The sequence below is a fragment of the Desmodus rotundus genome, chromosome 5, assembly GCF_022682495.2.
Source record: "Desmodus rotundus isolate HL8 chromosome 5, HLdesRot8A.1, whole genome shotgun sequence".
In the NCBI taxonomy this organism is placed as follows: Eukaryota; Metazoa; Chordata; class Mammalia; order Chiroptera; family Phyllostomidae; genus Desmodus; species Desmodus rotundus.
The window spans coordinates 163,723,496-163,743,277 of NC_071391.1; the positions used below are offsets into that span (position 1 = coordinate 163,723,496).

Sequence of the window (19,782 nt, forward strand, 5' to 3'; positions counted from 1 at the left end):
ACGCCCCTGAGACGCCGGGTGGGCTGCACAGTGGCAGGACAGCAGACTCCCTGGGAAGACTGACGCATCAGGAGGAAACGTCCACAGGCTCGTGCAGGTGCCTGCTGGCACCTGACCACGTACTCCCCGGTGACTCCCCCAGGGGACACCCATGCTCCTATCTGAAGCCAGTTTCTTCCTCTGTGCCACCAGCCCCCTCCCCCAACAGAGTATCAGTCACTTGTACTCTCTCCTGCATCATTCCTACCAGGGCACAAATATGGCCTCATCCGTCCCATGTAAACTGCCCTAGACTCCAGCTACAGTGCGATTTCTTTGTACAGCCAGACTGCTATACTGTGCTTCTCTTTCACCAGCAGAAAGGTGACAACATGCTGTTTTCTGCTGCTCTGGAGCCCCACCCGCAAGCTCGGGGCCTGCCCTTCTTCGCAGCAGAACACCCAGACGGGTGCGCAGAGCGGCTGCCCCCACTGCCTCTCCCGGGTCTGCCTTAAAGCCCCATTCCAGAAAGTCTGGGTCCCTCTGTCCCAGTCACTGATTTTCGCTCTTCTTCCTGACCAGGCGGCAGCATTTCTCAAGCTGATCACCCCCCTCTTCTTAAAACACTCGGTTCCCAGAAGGCCCTCGCTCTCCTGGCCCCCTCCGGCTGCTCCTCAGACTTCCCCGCCAGGTCCTGTCCTACCCCAGACCTCTTAACCGGAGGGGCCCAGGGCCAGTTCTCGGTCTTCCTCTCTGCCTTCACTTCTCCGTCCTGTCGCCCGCTTGTGTGGTCTGCAACACCACCCGCTGTGTTGTTTCCGAGTCTACAGGAAACGACGGCATTGTAGATGGGAAGGTTGTACAGAAGACTGACAGCCTCCGAAGGCACACGTCCCGCCCAGACCCCGCTCCTGAACCAAAGACTTGTGTGTCTTCCTCTCGGGTTCTAACGGCCTCTCACACTTCAGGGTCCCAAACCAAACCGCTGACCCTCCTGCCCCACCCGTTATTTCAGGGACGGCAACTCCTTCCTCCCAGCTGCTCAGGCCCAAACCCCTAAGAGTCATCCTTGGGGACTCCTCTCTGTCTCTCACACCCTGCGTCCCATCCATCAGGAAATTCTGGTGGCTCTATGCAGAGGTGATCTAGAATCCTACCCCTTCTCACCTCCACGCTAACCACCTGGGCCAGCAACTGTCACTTTCCATCTGGAGCTGTGCGCCTCACACCTGGGTGCCACAGGAAGCCCCTGTGCACTGTGCTGACATGCGGACTCTGACCCCGAAGCTCTGGGTCCGGCTGGGAACTCCCTGCGTCTGCCCGAGGGGTCCTCCGGGCTCCCCCTCTCACTTCCTTGACACCCCTCCCCGGGGGCACCTTCCCTGCCCACTCATGTCAAATAACACCCTTCGCTGCCTCCCCGTTTTCTACCCCCTTACCTTGATTTACATACTTGCTTGTTTGCTTTTTATGTAAGTTTTAAGTAATTAATTTCACCCGAGATCACACAAGTAGTCAAAAGGAGTGGAGTCAGGTCCTGGCTGGGCGGCTCAGCTGATTGGAGCTCAGCTTTTTGTTGTATGGGAACACCGCCCCATACACCAAAGTTATGGGTTCAATTCCCGGGTGGGGCATGTGCGAGAGGCAACCAGTCAATGGTTATTTCTCTCTCACGTCAATGTTTTTCTCTCTCCCCCTTCCTCTCTCTCTAAAGTCAATAAACATATCCTCAGGTGGGGCTTTAAAAAAATTTTTTTTAAAGTATGGGAGCCAGGTTTCAGATGCCGACCTCTTACTAGTCTTAAAACAGGTGTATCCAAAGCAAAAAAATATTCCTGAATATTTGAGAAGACTAAGCTTCTAATTTAAAACTTATTCCTTTTGCCTTCTAAACTAGAGTATAGTTGTACTCTTTCGATAAAAATTATATTACCAATTACATATCAGCTTAAAATTTTGCTTATTGCTTATTCAAGATATCAATGTGATGCTAATATTACTTTACATGGGTATTTACTTATGTCAACAAAACCTTTTTTAATATCTTAAGTCAACTTACAAACATTAAAACCTCGGAGAAAACCCCAGGTTCCGATTCAGAATCTCCCGTGCTAGGCAAAGCCCCAGGGCACACGCCTTGGCCATTTCATTGTTAACGCACGTTCCCAACAGCGGGGACGCTTCTGTCCGTCTTGTTTAGAAGGCCACCTCAGCGCCCCATCACCTCGTCTGCTTTTCTTGAGAGGTGCCTGCCTCCTGAATCAAGGATCATGCTTCCCAACTCCGTGATTCTAAAATGCTGGCTTTCCCATGTATCCAAGTTGCTCCTCTGAGCTGCGGCGAACTCACTGTCCCACACTTAAAGGGCGTTCCTCCACTCACCCTCCGGCCCGTCGCACTTCCATCGCTGCATCTCTCAGGACTCAACTGCTCTCAAGCGTCTCGTTCTCAGACCAGCTCCCCACCCCCAGACCTGGCTTTCTCGCTCCCGGGTCACTAAACTCCACACGTGGAACCTCCGAGGCCCCAGCCCAACACGGAAACACGGGGCCAGGCTGCCACGCTCTCAGCACAGCGTCAGGTAGATTGAGAATCTCTCATCGGCCCGGGAGAATAAGTACCACGCACCACCGTTCACCACACCTGCCTTTCTCAGTGGCGGGACCCCTACCGAATGGAAGCACCACGGCACATCTGAAAGCAGTTAAAAGCAAACCGCTGAAAATACAGCTGCTCTGGCGGATGGGGGGGGGGGGGGCCGAGGGAGCGTGAGGCACCCAGGCTTGTTTCTCTTCACATGTCGGCTTCTGAGAAGAGACGGTAACTGAGCTGGATCTTGAAATGTCAGGTAAAGTAAGTAGGCATTCCAAGCAAAAGGGAAAACATACGTAAAAAATTTTTAATAGTACGATTACAGAAATTCCTTCAGTTTCTGTTCAGAACTTAACCAGACATTTCTTTATGTTTCAACTAGTTATGGATTCCAACGTCCCGCTGGACGACGACAGAACCCTCTCCACTGGAAACCGTAGCAGGCCCCCCAACCCAGGCGAGGCCGAGCCCAGCCTCCTCCCCCACGGGACTCACCGCGGCTGCCCTTCTGCTGGTGTACACTGGGTTCCTGCAGTACGCCAGCTTGCTCTTCTGAAGGTAGCGCCTCCAGAGATTGTGCAGGACTTGACTCTGCGGGGAAAGGGCAATGGAGGAGGGGTCCTTCGGGATGTGATGACAAGCACGCCGGCACGCCTCGTACCCTCCCGCACTCGTACCCTCCTTCCTTAGCGGGAGGCACCGAACGCCTGGTCACGCGTCCGCCTCTGGTGGGCATGTTTTCGTGTTTTCAGTCCCTATACACTATACTGTACCACGCCATGCCATACCATTAGCCCAGACCCCATTTGGCCATGCCCAGGTCTAGAGGGCACTCTGCTTCGGTTTGAACAGCAAAGCCCCCTCTGCACATCTTTCCTCGGTGACTTCAGTCTGCACTGATCCTTCTCCCATCATGTCACCTCTAAACACACCGTTGCAGATTTCGTGCTCTGCACGCCCAGTGCCTAAAGCCCTCTCTCCAACTAGGCTGGGTCTCTTGGCACTTGGTTTCCAGTGACGGGCGTGAAGCAAGGGTACAATAACCACTGTTACTAAACAGCTGGTCTTCAAAGGATGCTTGAAATGACTTCAACTGGACGAGGAGGTAAGAAATTCAAATAACAGCAGGGATACTCCTGAGGGGCCATGAAACCCAAGTGTAGCCCTGGGCCAGCAGGGTGAGGGTCACCTGGGGACATGCTGAATGAGCGAATCCTTGGGCCCTACTCCAGCCCTACGGAACCAGAACTCCGGAACGGGGCCCAGAACTCCGTGCTTTCACAGCCCCGCGTGTGGCTCTGACGCAGATTCAAGTGTGAGAACCACTGCTTTAACGCCTCGCTCCCCAGAGCACATTCTGGAACTCGAGTCCCGAGAGACACTGCGCCCACCGAGGGGCTCTCTTCCCCAGTCGTAACCCCGCGCATGGGCCCCTCAGAAACTAAGCGAGCACATTAAGGCGGAGAGACCCCCACAAGGCTGCCACGTTGCTCGTTTTACTTTGCTCAAGCCCGTGTCTCCCACACAGCTGACTAAACCCCTTTCATTTCCTCCTAGACTGCTCATTTACATGCTGTAGAGCGTGCGTGGGGACTAGCTGGTCTAAGGAAAGGATTAGAGCGGAAGGGTCAGAGGAATGACTCTTCCAGCCCCAGTGTTGTTGCTGACCACTCTACCTTTCTCCTCCGTTTCAATCTTGCTGTCCTTCAAACAACAGGCGTAGGGCTCACCTCTAGACACGAGTGGGCTTACCTTTAACTCTGGGCTCACTCCAAGGGTTTGTAAGGCCTCTGCTTGTTGGTGAAGGATGTGCTGAAAACCTTCGCACACGTACCAGTCCCAGCCTCTCTCTAAAGGAGGAAGGACACGTCTCAGCTGCCCGCACCCCTGCTCTCACGGCAGGCGGCCACGCAGCGACAGGCCTGCCCCCGCACGCGGCTGCAGCTGTTTTCTGTCCCTGAATAGGGCTCCCTTTCTCCCGTTCTCTTGCTTCCAATGCGGCAAATTTATACACAAACGCTAAAGCCAAACGTTATCTTTACAATTAATCAGACTTCATATTTTAAGTTACCTATAATTTTTCTGAATTGTTAGTGTAAAAGGCAGAAAAATGAAGTCACCACAGTTAAGAAAGGAACTGTTTTAAAATCGCGCACTGTCTTGAGTGCGCCCCGTAACTCTGACCGGAGGAGCACCCAGTGCCCGGCCACCGCTGCTGCCGCGGCTCTGCTCCGGCCCACCGAGCAAGGGGACACTGAGCACTGGAGAACGGATGAACAAGAGCCAGGATGCGGCGGTCCCGGTGTACCGGGAAGGGCAGCAAGGACATTCCAGAACAAAGTGCTCACTCTGCGTCTCTGAAAATGGTGCCAAGTGTCAGGGAGAAACGGAAAGGAAAGAAACACACCGCGGCGCTCTGCCTGGGTGCCAGGCGGGGCCTACACACGTGGACAGTCTATTTTATTCAATCCTAAGAACTCCCCCGGGAGCCTGGGGAGGAACCTGCCGCCATGGCAGGCGGGGGCTACATGTTCACACAGAACTGCCTGTTAAAGAACACGTCGAAATCTGTGCAGACCCTTCTGTCTCCCCCTCCCCGCAGGCCCAAGGCTGGGCTTTTTGGAAAGGTTACCAGCCTTCTCACACACAGCTTCTAGAGTCTGTTTCTGTGACTCCGAGATGCCCCTTCCTGGCAGCATGTCACAGGGCTGCGACTCCCCTCCCTCTCCTGTGTCGCCTGGTCTCCCCACCCCAGCTGAGTAACCCAGTTTCTGGGGCGGGCCTTAGGTTGTCTGTGACGCATAGAGGAAGACAGAGGAAGCCTGTAATCGTGATGCGCCCCTCAAGGTGATGTTGAGAGGCGCATCTTAATTTTCTATATGTGTGTGTGTGTGTATATGTATATATATACATATATATATGTATATACATATACATATATATACATACATATATATACATATATATATATACACACACACACACACTCTCTCTCCCTCCTGCACTGTTCTGCCTATGTCAGCTTCGGGGTCTGGGTTCCTACTCACATAACAAATGGGATCACCGTGTTCATTTACCGATGAAGACACTGAGGGCAAAGAGGTCGAATGTAAGACCCCTGACGTCTCATCGGAAGCACCTGAAGTTCCTGCAGCAATTTACGTTTAAACTACACATTTTAATTATTTCCATAGGTCAAGCCCATGTTAACCAGGCTTTACCCTGATAAAATTTAATTAAAGTTAATCAGGTTTCAGTCTAATAAAAACAGCCACTATTAAAGGTTAAACAGGACAGAAGTTAGCATTTTTAGGCGTCTCTGTTATTCAGAGCGGCAACGTGTTTCATACAGACAGCTCGTTAGCATTTGTGCACAATTATTTCAGGTGCGCGCACTTTAAAGCTCCTCGTGCAGAAGTAGCCGATACCATTAGCCTGGTTTCAAAGTTGGGGATCTGGTCCTAGGTAATTAGTCACAGAAATAAAAAGCATCAGAGAGACTTGACCTCAGACTCCTCTCAGTAATGGTTAGTTTTCTGTGCTCACTGGGTTAATGAAACAGATCACCTTTCAAAGCATACCCACACTAAGGCTATTTTAAGGGAAAATAATTGTCCCTGTTTTCAAAGGGTGTGTTCAAAATTCATGGTGAGAAATGGATTTCTCAAAGTGGAATATCAGGTTTAACTCGCCTGACCTGACAATTCCAGCTGAGTCATTTCAGAAAATAAGCATTTTCCTTTAAAGGACAGAAAATCATATTCATAATAGACGATGAATATAGAACAGAAAAATACATGCCGACAGATGAAAAGAGATATGCTCCTTTTGTTATCGTTATTTTTTTGCATGATAGTTGTTCTACCGGAAAAGCAACTCGGCAATACGCAGGACAGAAAAAGGACATGCTTTGAGCTGTTTGCTTCCGGTTTTACAATCGATAACTACCCACCCTAATTCCACTCCATATCACCTGATCAAAATTCTGGCAACTTCTATAGAATCTATTTAATATTCCATTCCACACCCTCAAATCAGGAAGGTGAAAACCGCGACTGAAGAATGCCAGGCGCATGTGAAGAGGGCGCTTACCCAGCTTTTTTTTCCTCTTAAGGCCCCGGTTGATGGCTTGTATTTTAGTATTAGGAATAGCCTCAGTGCTTAAAACTTCTTTAGATCTCTGCAGGAAACAGAAACACATTATTAAAAAGACAGCTTTACATCTCCCTAAAGATATTTCCAAGCATGTTCTGGAAGTTTAATGAACCAAAGTGTGAGTACCAGAACCAAGAGTGGTAACATTTGGGGAAAATTATACAAATTGGAACATTCTGATTAACCTCTTTGTTATTTTCTCATTCAAAATTACTCAGTACCTAAAGCAGTACCTGGAATATAGTAAACACTGAATAAATGTGTGTTGAATGAATAAACTTTTACTTCAAATCACTTTTTAGTTGTTTCAGATAAAACCTAAAGTCAAATATATTCACATTTTTCTGTACTCACAACACACTTTGGATGAAGATAACTTCTGTATTTATTGTAAGCAGCAATGCCTAAGCTAGACATCCTACTTTTTTGTGTTTGAATGATTCTCTAAAACAGTTTTATTTATGCAATTATAAAAGTACTACTTTTTACTTTTAATCACATTTATAGGATTTTGGAAAGACTAAACGGTGAATAATTTATTTATTTACAGATGAGTCATATTTTATAAATAAGAACACAAAGGCAAAATCACACTGTAATTTAGGTTTCTACCAACTGGTTTGGTGATCTGCCCACTTTTTTCACTAATATTGAAGTAAAAATTTAGCTATTACTATATAATTATATAACCCTCATAGTTTGTAATTTATTCTAAAGTCTGTCCTAAAAATTGAGCTTAATACTCTGAACATACTCATAAATAATGTAAAAACATAGAAACACAAATAAGTATATATTTTTCTTTAAATATATTTTGTACTTCAGTGGTACTTGTAGCAAAGTTGTTTTCTTCCAAGTCATCGCTACTTCACACCTTTGTTTAGTGCCTTTAAGTAGTATGTTGGCACTTGATTGTAGCAATGATTTTATGTGCAAATAATATACAAAGTCTACCCGTAAATCTAACTTAAAAGAAAACCACACAAAAAGTTTTAAGGGCACTGGATTCCTCTTCTAAACTGTGGCTGAACTGGAACAGTAAGGCCTGTGCTACCAGGAACGTCAAGCTAGAATCACCTCCCAAGTGGAGACTGGAGGGCAGAGGGCCCTTCAGGAACAGAGCACTCGGCTCCGACCCCAGCGTACACCACCGCCTGTCCCAACAGTGAGCCGGTTCAGAACAGCCCACGAGAACTGGGCTTCAGATATGAGGCCTTCTGTTCTTCTAAGCTGTTCAGAAGCCAAAACAAAAAAATACTGAAATCACATCAAAAGATATTAGTACTTGATGCGCATTTTATTCAGATTGTTAATTCCTTGTTGTATCTATCACCCTTTCTGTAACCGTTACTAAGGGAATGTTTCTACTGCAGAGAAAACTGTGTGTGATGCATCACTAGCCATGGAATTCTGTCCTTAGTTATTACACGAATGCCGCCTGGTGCCGTCACCCAAGCAGCCCGACCCCTGCACGTCCACAGTTCACTTCTGTGTTCACAGAATTTTCACGATCGTCATATGGTTTAACACTGAGAAGCGATCTAGCATCCACAACAGCTGATGTTTTTCAAAGAGGAATGTAGAAGAGATGCATTTTTAAAAACCTTTTCTCTTGGATCACCTTATGTAAAAAAATAAATCAATACTTTAGATGTTCTAAATGTCTAAAGGAGTTTTTTTTTTAAGATTTTATTTATTTATTTTCAGAGAGAGGGGAGAGGAGGGAGGTAGAGAGGGGCGGAAACCTCCCAGGGCAAAGGAGATTCTTCAATGCGCTCCCAGAGACCGCTGCAGACAGTGAGATCAGGGCAACGGCTCCCAGGCGCTCTGGACCCTTGTGGCTTCCCGCTGCTTTCCTCTGGGTGCAAAGGGGCCCGGATGAGGTCAACGTCTTGCTTATCATCTTTGACGTCCTGAACTTTCTGTAGTTATTTACCTTCCTTCAACTTGTTTACTGTACATTTAGCTTGGCGTTTCTGTTTCATCTCTGACTCTTCATTGTAAGATTTATTCCACAGCTGTAGCTGGTTCCTCCGTGTTGTCAAATTCAAGTGAATTACCCACTGTGAGCCCTTTACCAGCTGTTTGGCGGAATGCTTGATCCACTCGACCTTGCAAGGACTGCGCTTCTTTTTAACGTTTTTATGACCTTGGGTTTGCAGGATCTGAACACCGCGCAGTCACTGCAGACGGACATCGCCAGGCCGCGGCTGGGCCCCGTGGGCCCCGAGCAGAAACAACACTGGCTGTGCGGGCTGAGCTGGCTCGGGGCCCCACCGACAGGGAACATCTACGTATTTCTCTAAACTCAGAGATTCAGAATGAAGGGGATCTTTGATGGTCATTACGGCTGAGAGAACTGTCTCGAACAACTGGATTTTTGAAATGCATGCCCTCCAGTCGCAGACGCCATACCTCCGGCAGTTCTGATGGGCTGGGTTGGCCACGGGAAGAACACAAGACATGTCGGAATACACACCACAGAGTTACCCCGCCAAGGCAGGTCAAACTTGTAAGGAGTAGGCAGCGGAAAAGGCTTAAAATCTGGACTAGACAAAACTAAAAGGTATAAAATAACTAAATATTCAAACTAGAGCTATAATTAAACTACTGAATGGCTGGTTATATTGTGGAATATTATACAGTCAATTAAAATGCCCACAAATGTTTAGAAGGAACACCCTTAACTTATTAACACAGAAGATTCAACAACACTCACCGACATCCCCTTTCCCCTCTCACATTAAAAAAGAGAGAGACACCAATCAAATGAAAGCACCGAATGGTTGTGGGTTGAGATTACTGGTGATTTTAGCTTTCATCTTCGTAACTTCCACATTTTATGCAATAAATTTGCTCTTATAATCATAAGAATCTATTAAACTCACAGTTCTAGCCTGCACCTTTATTAAATACTCACAAAATACTTGTAAGAATATGTTACACAAATTGGCCAGCTTTAAGGCCTGAAAACGTTTTTCTGTATAAAAGGCACCATGAGAACCTTCTCACTGCTACCTGTTCAGAAGGCCTTCCCAGTGTGCACGGTGTCTGGGGCTCGAGGACAAAATCCAGAGTCAGACAGAGGGCAGAGGAAGGGGCGGGAAAGCAGGGAAGTCGTACCATGACTTCTGCGCTCCATAGGCTGACGACCTTCCTGTCAGCCGCTCCTGCCCACTGGGTTCCCACTCCTCCCCTTCCAGCACCACACTCCAGGGCAGTGCCGGTCACAGCACACTCTCTGTGAGACCGTGCCTGGACGGCCAGGAAGCCAGGAGAAACCACTGAAGGTGGACAACACACACCTTGTCTATCATATGCGAGGCACTGAGTTAAGTTCTAGGCCTGTATAAATACGTTGCTCTTTCAAGAATGCTGCGTTCCTGCCCTAGCTGGTGTGGCTCAGCTGGTTGGAGCATTATCCCACAAACTGGAAGTTTGCTGGTTCGATTCCCAGCCAGGGCACATGCCTGGGTTGCAGGTTCAATCCCCAATTGGGGCATATACTGAAGGCAACCAATCACGGTTTCTCTCTCACATTGACGTTTCTCTCTTTTTCTCCTTCCTTTCCCTCTCTCTAAACATAAATAAAAATATCTTTAAAAAAAAAGGATGCTACATTCTTGACAAGTTCCTCCATTTAGGTTGATAATCTTTCCCATGTGGAACTAGGTAGCAGTATTAGGATCTTTCAAGTTAAAAAAATGGCCCCGGCTGGAGTGGCTCAGTGGATTGAGTGCCAGCCTGTGAACCAGGGGGTCGCTGGTTGATTCCTGGTTAGGGCACATGCCTGGGTTGCGGGCCAGGCCCCTGCTAGGGGTGTGCGGGAGGCAACCAATCAATGTATCTCTTGTGCATCCATGTTTCCCTCCCTCTTTTCCTCCCTCCCTTCCCTTCTCTCTAAATGAATAAATCTTTTAAAAAAATGACTGCAGCAGATTTTATCAGAGAGAAACAAACAAAATTGTTATCAGAGACAGAAATAAAAGAAGCAATTCGTTAATAGTTTAACTTCTATGAAAACAGCATGCTGACTTCATCTGCTAATGGCAAACAGGCCGTGTCGACACACGGCCCTTCTCCACTGTGTTCAGCCTGCGCTGCAGGTACAGACGCAGTGGCGAGTGAACTGCAGAGAGAAGCAAACGACACGTGCTTATAAAGTTTGGGGGGCTGTCCAAACCCATCACCACAGTCAAGATCACGAACGTTTCCATCGCCCCAACCGTTTCATCAGAGGGGCACTTATCTTGGAGCTATTCTGTGTGACCAAGGGGAAGGAGGCATAAGAAACCCGCTGCAGGTGGAAGAACAGGACTGTCTCAGGAAAAGCCCCTGTGTGACTGCACTGCAAGCTACACTAACCACTTTTTTCAAAGGAATTTTTTTTTTTAGTTTCATATATTTTTTCCAGGTTTTTAGATGTTTAGGGTAGGAAGGTAAATCTGGTCCCTCATACTCCATCTTGGCCAGAAGCACAAGTCTGCAGTTACTTTTATCGGTCCCAAATGTGCCTTTCTTAAGTCGAAGTGGTGAAGGTAGTATCTGCTCCTTCCGCTCTGCAGACTTTGAGCAAATCCTTCTCCAGAGAGAAGAGTCCAGCATTTTCCGACCATCCGGGAGCCGGCTGTCCGCCCCGATTACTTCGGTCGTGTTGCCCTGACGGTGCGTAACCAGATCAGGACCTCGCACTCCCAGCACAAAGGCAGCCTCATTCGTCAAGGCCACACAGGACACTATGACCGTCTCTATTTTAAGGGGCAGGTGTGCTGGGTGAAATGAACACTGGAGTCGGAAAACTCAGGTTCGAGTGCCGGCCCAATACTTTATACTCGTGTGTCTTTGGCAAACTCTCTCACCTGGTGAGCCCTGCTCGCCCCAGCTACAGATCGGCGCAAGGGCTTACCTCACAGGCGGTTATGAGGAGGAAGTCAAATAGCGACCAGAAAACACTTGACGATTTGTAAGGTATTGTGCAAAGATAAAATAATAATAAAGCATATTTCCACACCTCCCAACAGCCCTCAATCTTTCTAACGTTTCATCTTCCAAACCACTAAGCTCCCACAACATATCAGAAACTCTTAAGTATTAACCAATACAATGAAATGCATCATCTTCTAAGTACAATTTTAATTATTTCCTCTCAGACTATACAGTCTGAGTCAGGAAATCATTTATATATATGGCCCAACATAATTTCAAGAGCTCATCCTAATTTTAATTTACAAATTCCTTCACCCCTTAAGCCCTCGAAGACCACTTATATTCTTGAAGTTTGGGCACTGCAAGACTGATAAAAATACATCAATTCTTCACCACGTACCCAGCTGAAAGTGCAATGTTTAAGACACAAGCAAGCTCACAGACGGGACCTGGTACTTACTTCTGTAACGTTGTGGCAAGAAGTACAGTAGTATTTGCCTTCGTCGGTAAGGCCCCAGGAGACAGCGGCGCACTGAGTGCAGCGCTCTCTGAGCTCTTTCTGCGGGAGAAGGGGGAGCCACAGTTAGTACATTGAGCCCAAACCAACCCAGCGGTTCCACTAGACGGCTCCCTGCAGTTTCACCCCATAGATGTGTTAAAAATCATAGAAAATATATGAGAGGTTACCTACAAGTGGGGAGACTAGCAGTTGAGTTTCTTGAGCAGTTTGAAATGGAATTAACCTATTAAACACAAGTTTCTAAAACAGGCAATGTGTGAGGGAAAATAATGAAGAAAAGGTAGTAGGGGTAAAATGGAAAAAAAGACGAGTAAATAAAACACCTTGAAAAGGCTGTGATGAAAAGAGATGACAAGATTTAAGTACGGAGAAGACTTTAAAAATAGGAACAGCATGCCATGGGAAACGTCTTCCAGGACACTAAAAACGTACTTTTTAGTGTCACCACAAAAGCCAGATTTTTATTAGCGTTGTTTCGAGTTCTGATTTATCCGTTCAGCAAAACAAAGAGTATCAACTATCTATGTACTAGCCCTTGACTAGGTGTTGAGGATTCAAAGGTGAGCAAAACAGACAGGATTCCTGCTCAGGGCAGGTAGAGGCTAATGGTGAGTTATAACGGCCCATGTCATTAACGCGGCACTCACAGACGTTACCCGTCTCTCACTCCATCAACATCTATGGGCATCTCCAATGAATAAGCCTTCTCGTTCCCCAACGCTTCCAAACACACCCAGACTCACTAAGCTACTGATGCCTGACTCTGGTGTTTGACATTACCGCTGATCTAGTTACAGGATACTTTAATACCATCAAAGAGTGCGGCATTTTATGTAGTCCGTCAACAATGAACGCCAGATTTATTTCGGCAAGTTGATCCACTGTTCATTAACGCCGCCGTATTGATAACTACCAGTACTTGGAGTGCCCCCAACCCCAGTTTGGACTCCCAGAGAGACCGGCAGGGTTACTCGGGGACATTCGAGTTCCAAGCCCGGCCCTCCTTCGCCCACCCCAGCATCAAAGGGAACTGGGGGATGCTCGGGTCCGGAGAGGGTGAGCCACGTGGGTGGACACCCCCCAAATCCACAACTCCACCCTCCTCCTGAAGCACACCCAGAGGGGCTATCACCCCAGCCTCTCTTCACCCACAACCTCATCCGACCAGAAACTCCCATCTCATTCCCCAAAACGCCCGCTCACCGCCTCCTCCAGGTCCATGACGCCGCCGCCACCGCCACCGCCTCCACCGCCGGGGCCCGTTACCCGGGCAGCGAGCGCAGCTTCCGGGAGCGGCGGCAGCAGCCTTCCGGGCGGAACCCGAGATCCTGACTTTGGATTCCGGGCGCGTGCGCCCGCCGGGGTGCCTCTGCTGGCTCCCGGGCCGAAGCTCGCAAATCCTGCGTCCCCCGCCCAGACAGCATCCCTTCCCAAGCCAAGGTAACCAGACCCCATCAAGGAGCTGAGCGGTGCCCGACTCGGAGCGGCTCCAATCACGCTCTGTTGTGACTGCCGTGAATTCCCAGACCCGCGCCCTCATTCAGGCTGCAGGGAACTCTCCACTCCGTACCGGCTTTTAAGAGCACAGGGGCCCCCGAGGTTCCAGGGAAAGAATGCAGGTTGTGGGATTAGACTTGGGATTCTAATCACGGCGTTTCTCCTTTCTTGTGCCTCAGTTTCCTCCTCTGTAAAAGTTAGCTATTACCTGGGAGCCCCCTTCTAATCGAGCCTCACGGAAGTGCCCACAAATTTAGCTTTTCTTGTTCCTCCACTGGGCAGGTGCATTCCCTGATTTATTCATTAAGCGGAGCTGTTTTAGGTCCTGAGGATTCAGCAGTGAACAAAGTAAACAAAAGTCCCTTTTGTTTACTCGTCACGGAGGTTATATTCTGGTGGGGAGAGATAAAAGTTAATAAGGAAATACCTGGGGTGATAAAAGTGTTGTGCCAAGCACAACAGCAGGAGAGGAGAAGGGAAGCTATAGGGTGGCTTCCATTTTTAATGGAGGGGTCAAGAAAGGTCTCACTAAGAAGGTGACCTTTGAGGCAGGAAAGCCAGAGTCATGTTGGGGATATCATTCCCAGCATCGGGAACAGTTGAAACTAAGGCCCTAAGTCCTGAGCCTCATGCCATGTCATTCAAGGATCAGCGAGGTCAGGGAATGGCGGAACAGTGAGCTGGAGGGAGAGCAGAAAACGTGGTTGGGCACTGGGAGAAGTCAGGGAGCCACTGGAAGAGTTACGTGGTCTGACGTATGTTGAACAGATGAGTCTGGCTGTTGTGGGGAGAAGAGACTGCTGGGGGCAAAAGCAGGCGCTGGGAGACAAGTCAGGAGACTCATAATAACACAAACCAGTTAGAACAGTAGCTGGAATCCAGTGAAAGTAGTGGAGGCGGTGAGAAGGAGACAGAATCTGGAAATACAGATTTTGAAGGTAGAGCCGTACAGACATTTTGAAGGACAAAAAATGGGCTGTAAAAGAAAGAAAGGAATCAAGGATGACTTCAAGATTTTTGCCCTGGGCCACTGAAAGGATGATGAGGCTGCCACTGCCTGAGCAGGGGCAGAATGTGGGTGGAGCAGTTTGGGGGTGGGGGGAAGGAGGAATCAAAAATTCGATTTTGAACGGATTACATTAGCCATATCTAGAGGGAACAGACTGCCAGGTAGGATGAGAAGGCAATTGGATGTGGGAGTCGGATTAGGGATTGGAATTGTATACAGTTGGGAGTTATCTCTGTGGAGATGGTATTAAAGGAGATTAGATGAGATTACCAAGGGAGGGGCTCTGTATTCATTCATTCCTTCCTTATCAACCCATTAATGTCTCAAAGTCATTAAACACCCACTGTGCGGCCAGGCGAGGTGCCTGAAAGTGGGAAGTGAGGGATAAATGGGACAGAGCCCTGCCTTCTAGAGGCCCTAGTCCCATGGAGCAGCCAGCCTGGTTATTTGGTCACAGCACTGGGTGAGTGCTCTTCTCCACGTGCATTGCCCGTGTGGTTTACCTGGCTTGGCTCTGTGCGACAGCAGACTTTCCAGGGAGCCTCACCCACTTTCAAAGCACCCAGGTTTGTCCTAGGAACGCTGACCGAAAGCCTTTGGTTTTCTACGCCAGCCCTGATTTTAACTGTTGAAACACGGGAAGGGGCAGCGCTTGAACGTCCCACTAACTAGGAGTTCGAGTGTTGAACTAAAAGAGCCCCAGAACATCAGAGATTTTTGTCTTTTTGTTTATTGCTATATACCCAGGACCCAGAACAGTGCTTAGTGCCTAGGGTGTGATCAATAACTACTCGTTGAATGGATGAGTGACTTGGTAAGATTTTTATGTATATGCAAAGTATTTTAAATTAAACAGGCGACATATCTTGATTTGAGACTTCGGACGTGTGGTTTACACAGAAATGAGTCAGATTTCTCCAGCCATTCCTTAACAGAAAATTGAGTGTCAGAAGCCAAGGCCGACTCCTTGGGAGCCACGTCTTCCCAGCCTGTGAGGCTCAGAGGCTGTCCCAGCAGAGAGGCTCTCACGCGCATTCCCTGCAGCTCTGCCCAGAGGCGTCTGGGGCTGAGAGCCTCGCAGCTGACTCTTGTCCACTGGAAGTGATCAGTGGCAGAAGGGCTCAGTGAGTGGACTCGTCTCCTGCTGCCGGTCAGAGCGAACATGCGGATGTTTCTGGAAAGCAGTTCCGCTGCATAGAGGTGACGTGAGGCAGCCCCTGAAAGAGAAAACAGGACAATAAAATTCAAACAGAGGCAATAAACCTGTAAAGGGGCTGAGAGGCTCTGGGCCAGGATTTAGCACCAAAGCCTGATTGAAGGTATTAGCATATCTACACGAAGACTGTGAATCAGAAAGAGATTTGTTTAGCCCTTCAGGCCTAACGTTACAAGAGGACCTAAGGGAGCGAGGAACCCAGCACTGCTGTCCTGCCCAAGCACTTCTGAGGTGACAGACACAGTACTAACCCCCACACAATTTTGCCAATAACGCTAGGCCAAGAGATTTGAAAATTTTCAAGAGACAGATAAATTCTTAGAAAAACACAAGTTTTCAAAAGGTGTGTAAGAAGAAATAGAACCTCTGAACAATCCTAGCTCTACTTAAGGAGTCAACTCTATAAGTAAAAACCATCTCACAAAGAAAACCCCAGCCTCAAATGGTGTAAAGTTGGTAAATTCTACCAAAGTCCATTTTCTCTCAGAAACATAGAGGCAAAAGTTCCAAACAAAATATCAGCAAACTGAATGCAACTCCTCTGTTGCATTCAACAATATATAAATAGGATAATAAGTCAAAACCAAGTTGGGTTTATTCTAGGAACGCAAAGCTGGTCTAACGTTAAACAGCAACGAGAAGTCTAACAAACCCAGACAGTGTGGTATAAAGACAGACCCAAAGATCAATGGAACTGAATAGAAAGTCCAGAAACTGACTTATAAATACATATAAGTTCACATGATTTACAACAAAGTTTCAACAAAAATTCAGGGGGGAAAGGATTACAAGAAGTGATTCTGGATCATATGAACTGGACATTCCTATGAAAAAAAATGACCAACCCATACCTCACACCATACCCGAAACTTACATGTGGAGGTAAAGCCACAAAGCTTCCAGGGGAAAAATATATGTAAATATCTTTATGAGTCAGGGTAGGATTAAAAGGTAATAAAGAAGCACTGTCTGTGGAATAAAAGATTGTTCCATTGACCTTCATTAAAATGAAGAACTTTAGTTCATCAAAACACACTGTTGCCCTGTCCTGTGTGGCTCAGGTGGTTGGAGCATCATCCTGTAAACCGAAGGGTTGAGGGTTCAGTTCCTGGTCAGGGCACATGCCTAGGTTGCGGGTTTGTGCCCCTCCCTGTCAGGGTGTGTGTAGCTGGCAACTGATCGATGTTTCTCTCCCCCTCTCTCCCTTCCTTCCGTCTCTCTAAAATCAGTGAGCATGTCCTTGGGTGAGGATTAAAAAAAATACATTGTTAAGGTAAATGAAAAACTGGGAGAAAATACTCACAGTACACACAGTCAACAAAAGACGTATTCATAAGAAACAAAGAATTTCCATGGTCTCTGTTGAACCCGTGCTGTGTGGCTTTCATTCCCAGCCCTGCAGCTGCTCTTGTGAAGGTCACTGATGACCCCATGTCCAGACCCTGTCATCCCTGGGTCTCCACCTTGCTGCCTTGCTGCCATCCCTAGGAGCTGGAGGGGGTAGGGGCGGCCTCCGCTGGAAGCGGGTGTGTACAGAGAGAGAAGGTGGGAGGAAGGGCCCAAGGCTCTTTGCACCATTCTTACTGAATTGCTCTTCAGTTAGGGCCCCCATTGGTTCAAACCCTCCCAAGCCTTCTGGCAAGGACACTAACAACACTGGTCTCCTTAGTAAAGTGACAGTGAGCCAGACTTTGCCCTAAACATGTTAACTCATTTGAATATTGTAGTCATCATGGGCCCCGTTTTGCAGACAAGAGAACTCGCACCCAGGGAGGGCACAGGAAGCTGATGCAGCAGCTGAGCCAGATCAGCACCGAGTAACCTGGCCGAGAAGGCACAGTTGTGGCCGCCATGCTGGGACCTCCGGAGGGAGTGGGCGCCACCTCCTTGAATATGGCACTTCACAGAGGACTTCTGTGATTGAGCCAGAAAGGCGTTGGCTATGTAAGCACCTCAGATGATACTGTAAGAAGCAGAAAATATTTGCATATTACTGCTTTTAATTCAAGCTAAGAGACGATTCATTACTCAAAACAATATTGATACCAAGAGAAATTCTCTATTTTGAGGCTACAAGTGGCTACTGATTTGATGGGGAAGTTACTGGAACAGTTTGTTGCATTTCCTTCTGTCAAATTGTAGCTCCAAACGTGCGTTGTTTAACCAGTGAGAACATATCAGCAAAGGGTCACACTAGTAACTTCTGAAAACCAGCAAATGACTTGGAAATTCTTAGGCTGGCTTGATGAATGCTCTTTGTGACAGCTTACATGATTTTGTAAGCAGTTTTATTCTATAGGTACTCAGATATACTTTGGCTAATTTAGAAAGTAGAAGGGACTATATTTTAAATTTATTTAAATACATTTAAATTTCAACTATTTCTTCTGAGGCCACAGTTAGGCAGTTCAATTTATTAATAATTCTAAGTGTGTTGAGAAGTCACTGAAGGATTTTGAACAGAGGAGTGACTTGATCTAATTTATGCTTGGAAGTGTTTCTCAGGCCTCTGTGTGGGGAACAGACCACAGAGAATAGGGCAGAGGTAAGATGAGTAATGGGGAGAGCACAGGCAGAGCCCTTGGACGTATGTGCGCACAATGAGAAATAGACATACTGGGCTGGCCAAAAAGGGCGTCCGGTTTTTTCCATATGACGGCTCTAGTAGCGCTTAGTTGTCTTTACCTTCATTCGAAACGATTTTGTTAGATTGTAATGTGACAGCTGTCCTATCAGCGTGCATTAAAAAAAAACTTATTAAGATAGGTGAATTTTTAATAAGATTGCCCTGGCTGGTGTAGCTCAGTGGATTGAGTGAGGGCTGCAAACCAAAGGGTTGCCGGTTCAATTCCCAGTCAGGGCATATGCCTGGGTTTTGGACCAGGTCCCCAGTGGAGGGCACGTGAGAGGCAACCACACATAAATATTTCTCTCCCTCTCTTTCTCCCTCCCTTCCCCTCTCTCTAAAAATAAATAAATAAAACCTAAAAAAATCCTTTAAAAAATAACATTGAAGGTAGAAGAAAATGTGCTTTTCATGTTATGCTTTATTATTTCAAGAAAGGTAAAAACACACAAAAAATTGTGCAGTGTGTGGAGAAGGCGCTGTGACTGGTCGAACGTGTCAGAAGTGGTTTGTGAAGTTTGGAGCTGCAGGTTTCTCGCTGGACCGTGCTGCACAGCTGGGCAGACCAGTTGAAGCCGATAGCGATCAAATCGAGACACTGATTGAGAACAATCAACGTTATACCATGTGGGAGACAGCCAACGTACTCAAAGTGTCCAAATCAATAAAGTTATTAGAGAAAATGAAAACTGCGTCTTTTATTTTACGGAAAACACCATAGGCGGGACCCACTACGTTGAAGGTGGGGCCAGCCCGGGACGGGCGGGGTGCTGTTGTGAGACAAAGAGGCGTCAAGGCTGACGTGGTGCGGTGGGAGGTTCCCTGAGTGGGAGACGAGCAGGACTGGGCGTGGAAATCAGGACCGGGACACGTTAAGTTGGACGTGTGTGTGTGTGTTGGAAACACAAGAGGAGATGTTGGGTAGGAAGTCGGACAAAACAGCCTGGAATTCAGAGATGTCTGGCTAGAGATGTGAATTTGGGGGTCACCGTGTAAAAATGGGGCTTACAGCCCTGGGAGTACAGGAGGACACCTGAGGAGCAAGAGCAGACAGGAGAGGAGAGGAGGGAAGGGAGCCTGGGGCCCGCATGCCGGCTGCGGACCGTGCAGAAGCAAGGGTGGGCAGAGCGATCTGGAAAAGGCAGCGGGGGAGGAGGAGCGGCTAACAAGGGAGGAGGGGGGACAGCCGTAAGGTGACCTGGGCCACCTGAAGAAGGGTTCCAGAAAGAAGAAACGGCGAGTGCCGATGAGAGCTGGGCGAG

General features: G+C 47.7%; 1 protein-coding gene and 1 long non-coding RNA gene across 2 annotated transcripts in view; one reads left to right on the plus strand and one right to left on the minus strand.

Annotated features, from left to right (window-relative positions):
- The window catches only part of TAF1B (TATA-box binding protein associated factor, RNA polymerase I subunit B), a 48,463-nt gene extending 34,997 nt beyond the window's left edge, over nucleotides 1-13,466 (minus strand). The window contains exons 1-5 of the mRNA XM_024552455.4: nucleotides 13,376-13,466; nucleotides 12,113-12,211; nucleotides 6,664-6,751; nucleotides 4,324-4,421; nucleotides 3,067-3,162 (exon numbers count right to left, since the gene is read on the minus strand). Of these exons, the coding sequence (XP_024408223.1) occupies nucleotides 3,067-3,162; nucleotides 4,324-4,421; nucleotides 6,664-6,751; nucleotides 12,113-12,211; nucleotides 13,376-13,393 (399 nt within the window). The 5' untranslated portion in view covers nucleotides 13,394-13,466. The remainder of the gene's footprint in view (nucleotides 1-3,066; nucleotides 3,163-4,323; nucleotides 4,422-6,663; nucleotides 6,752-12,112; nucleotides 12,212-13,375) is intronic.
- Nucleotides 13,467-13,519: 53 nt separating this feature from the next.
- Nucleotides 13,520-19,193, plus strand: LOC128780868 (uncharacterized). The gene is made up of 3 exons (XR_008426850.2): nucleotides 13,520-13,612; nucleotides 17,645-17,838; nucleotides 18,955-19,193. It is a non-coding gene; the product is annotated as an uncharacterized lncRNA (long non-coding RNA).
- Nucleotides 19,194-19,782: the final 589 nt, after the last annotated feature.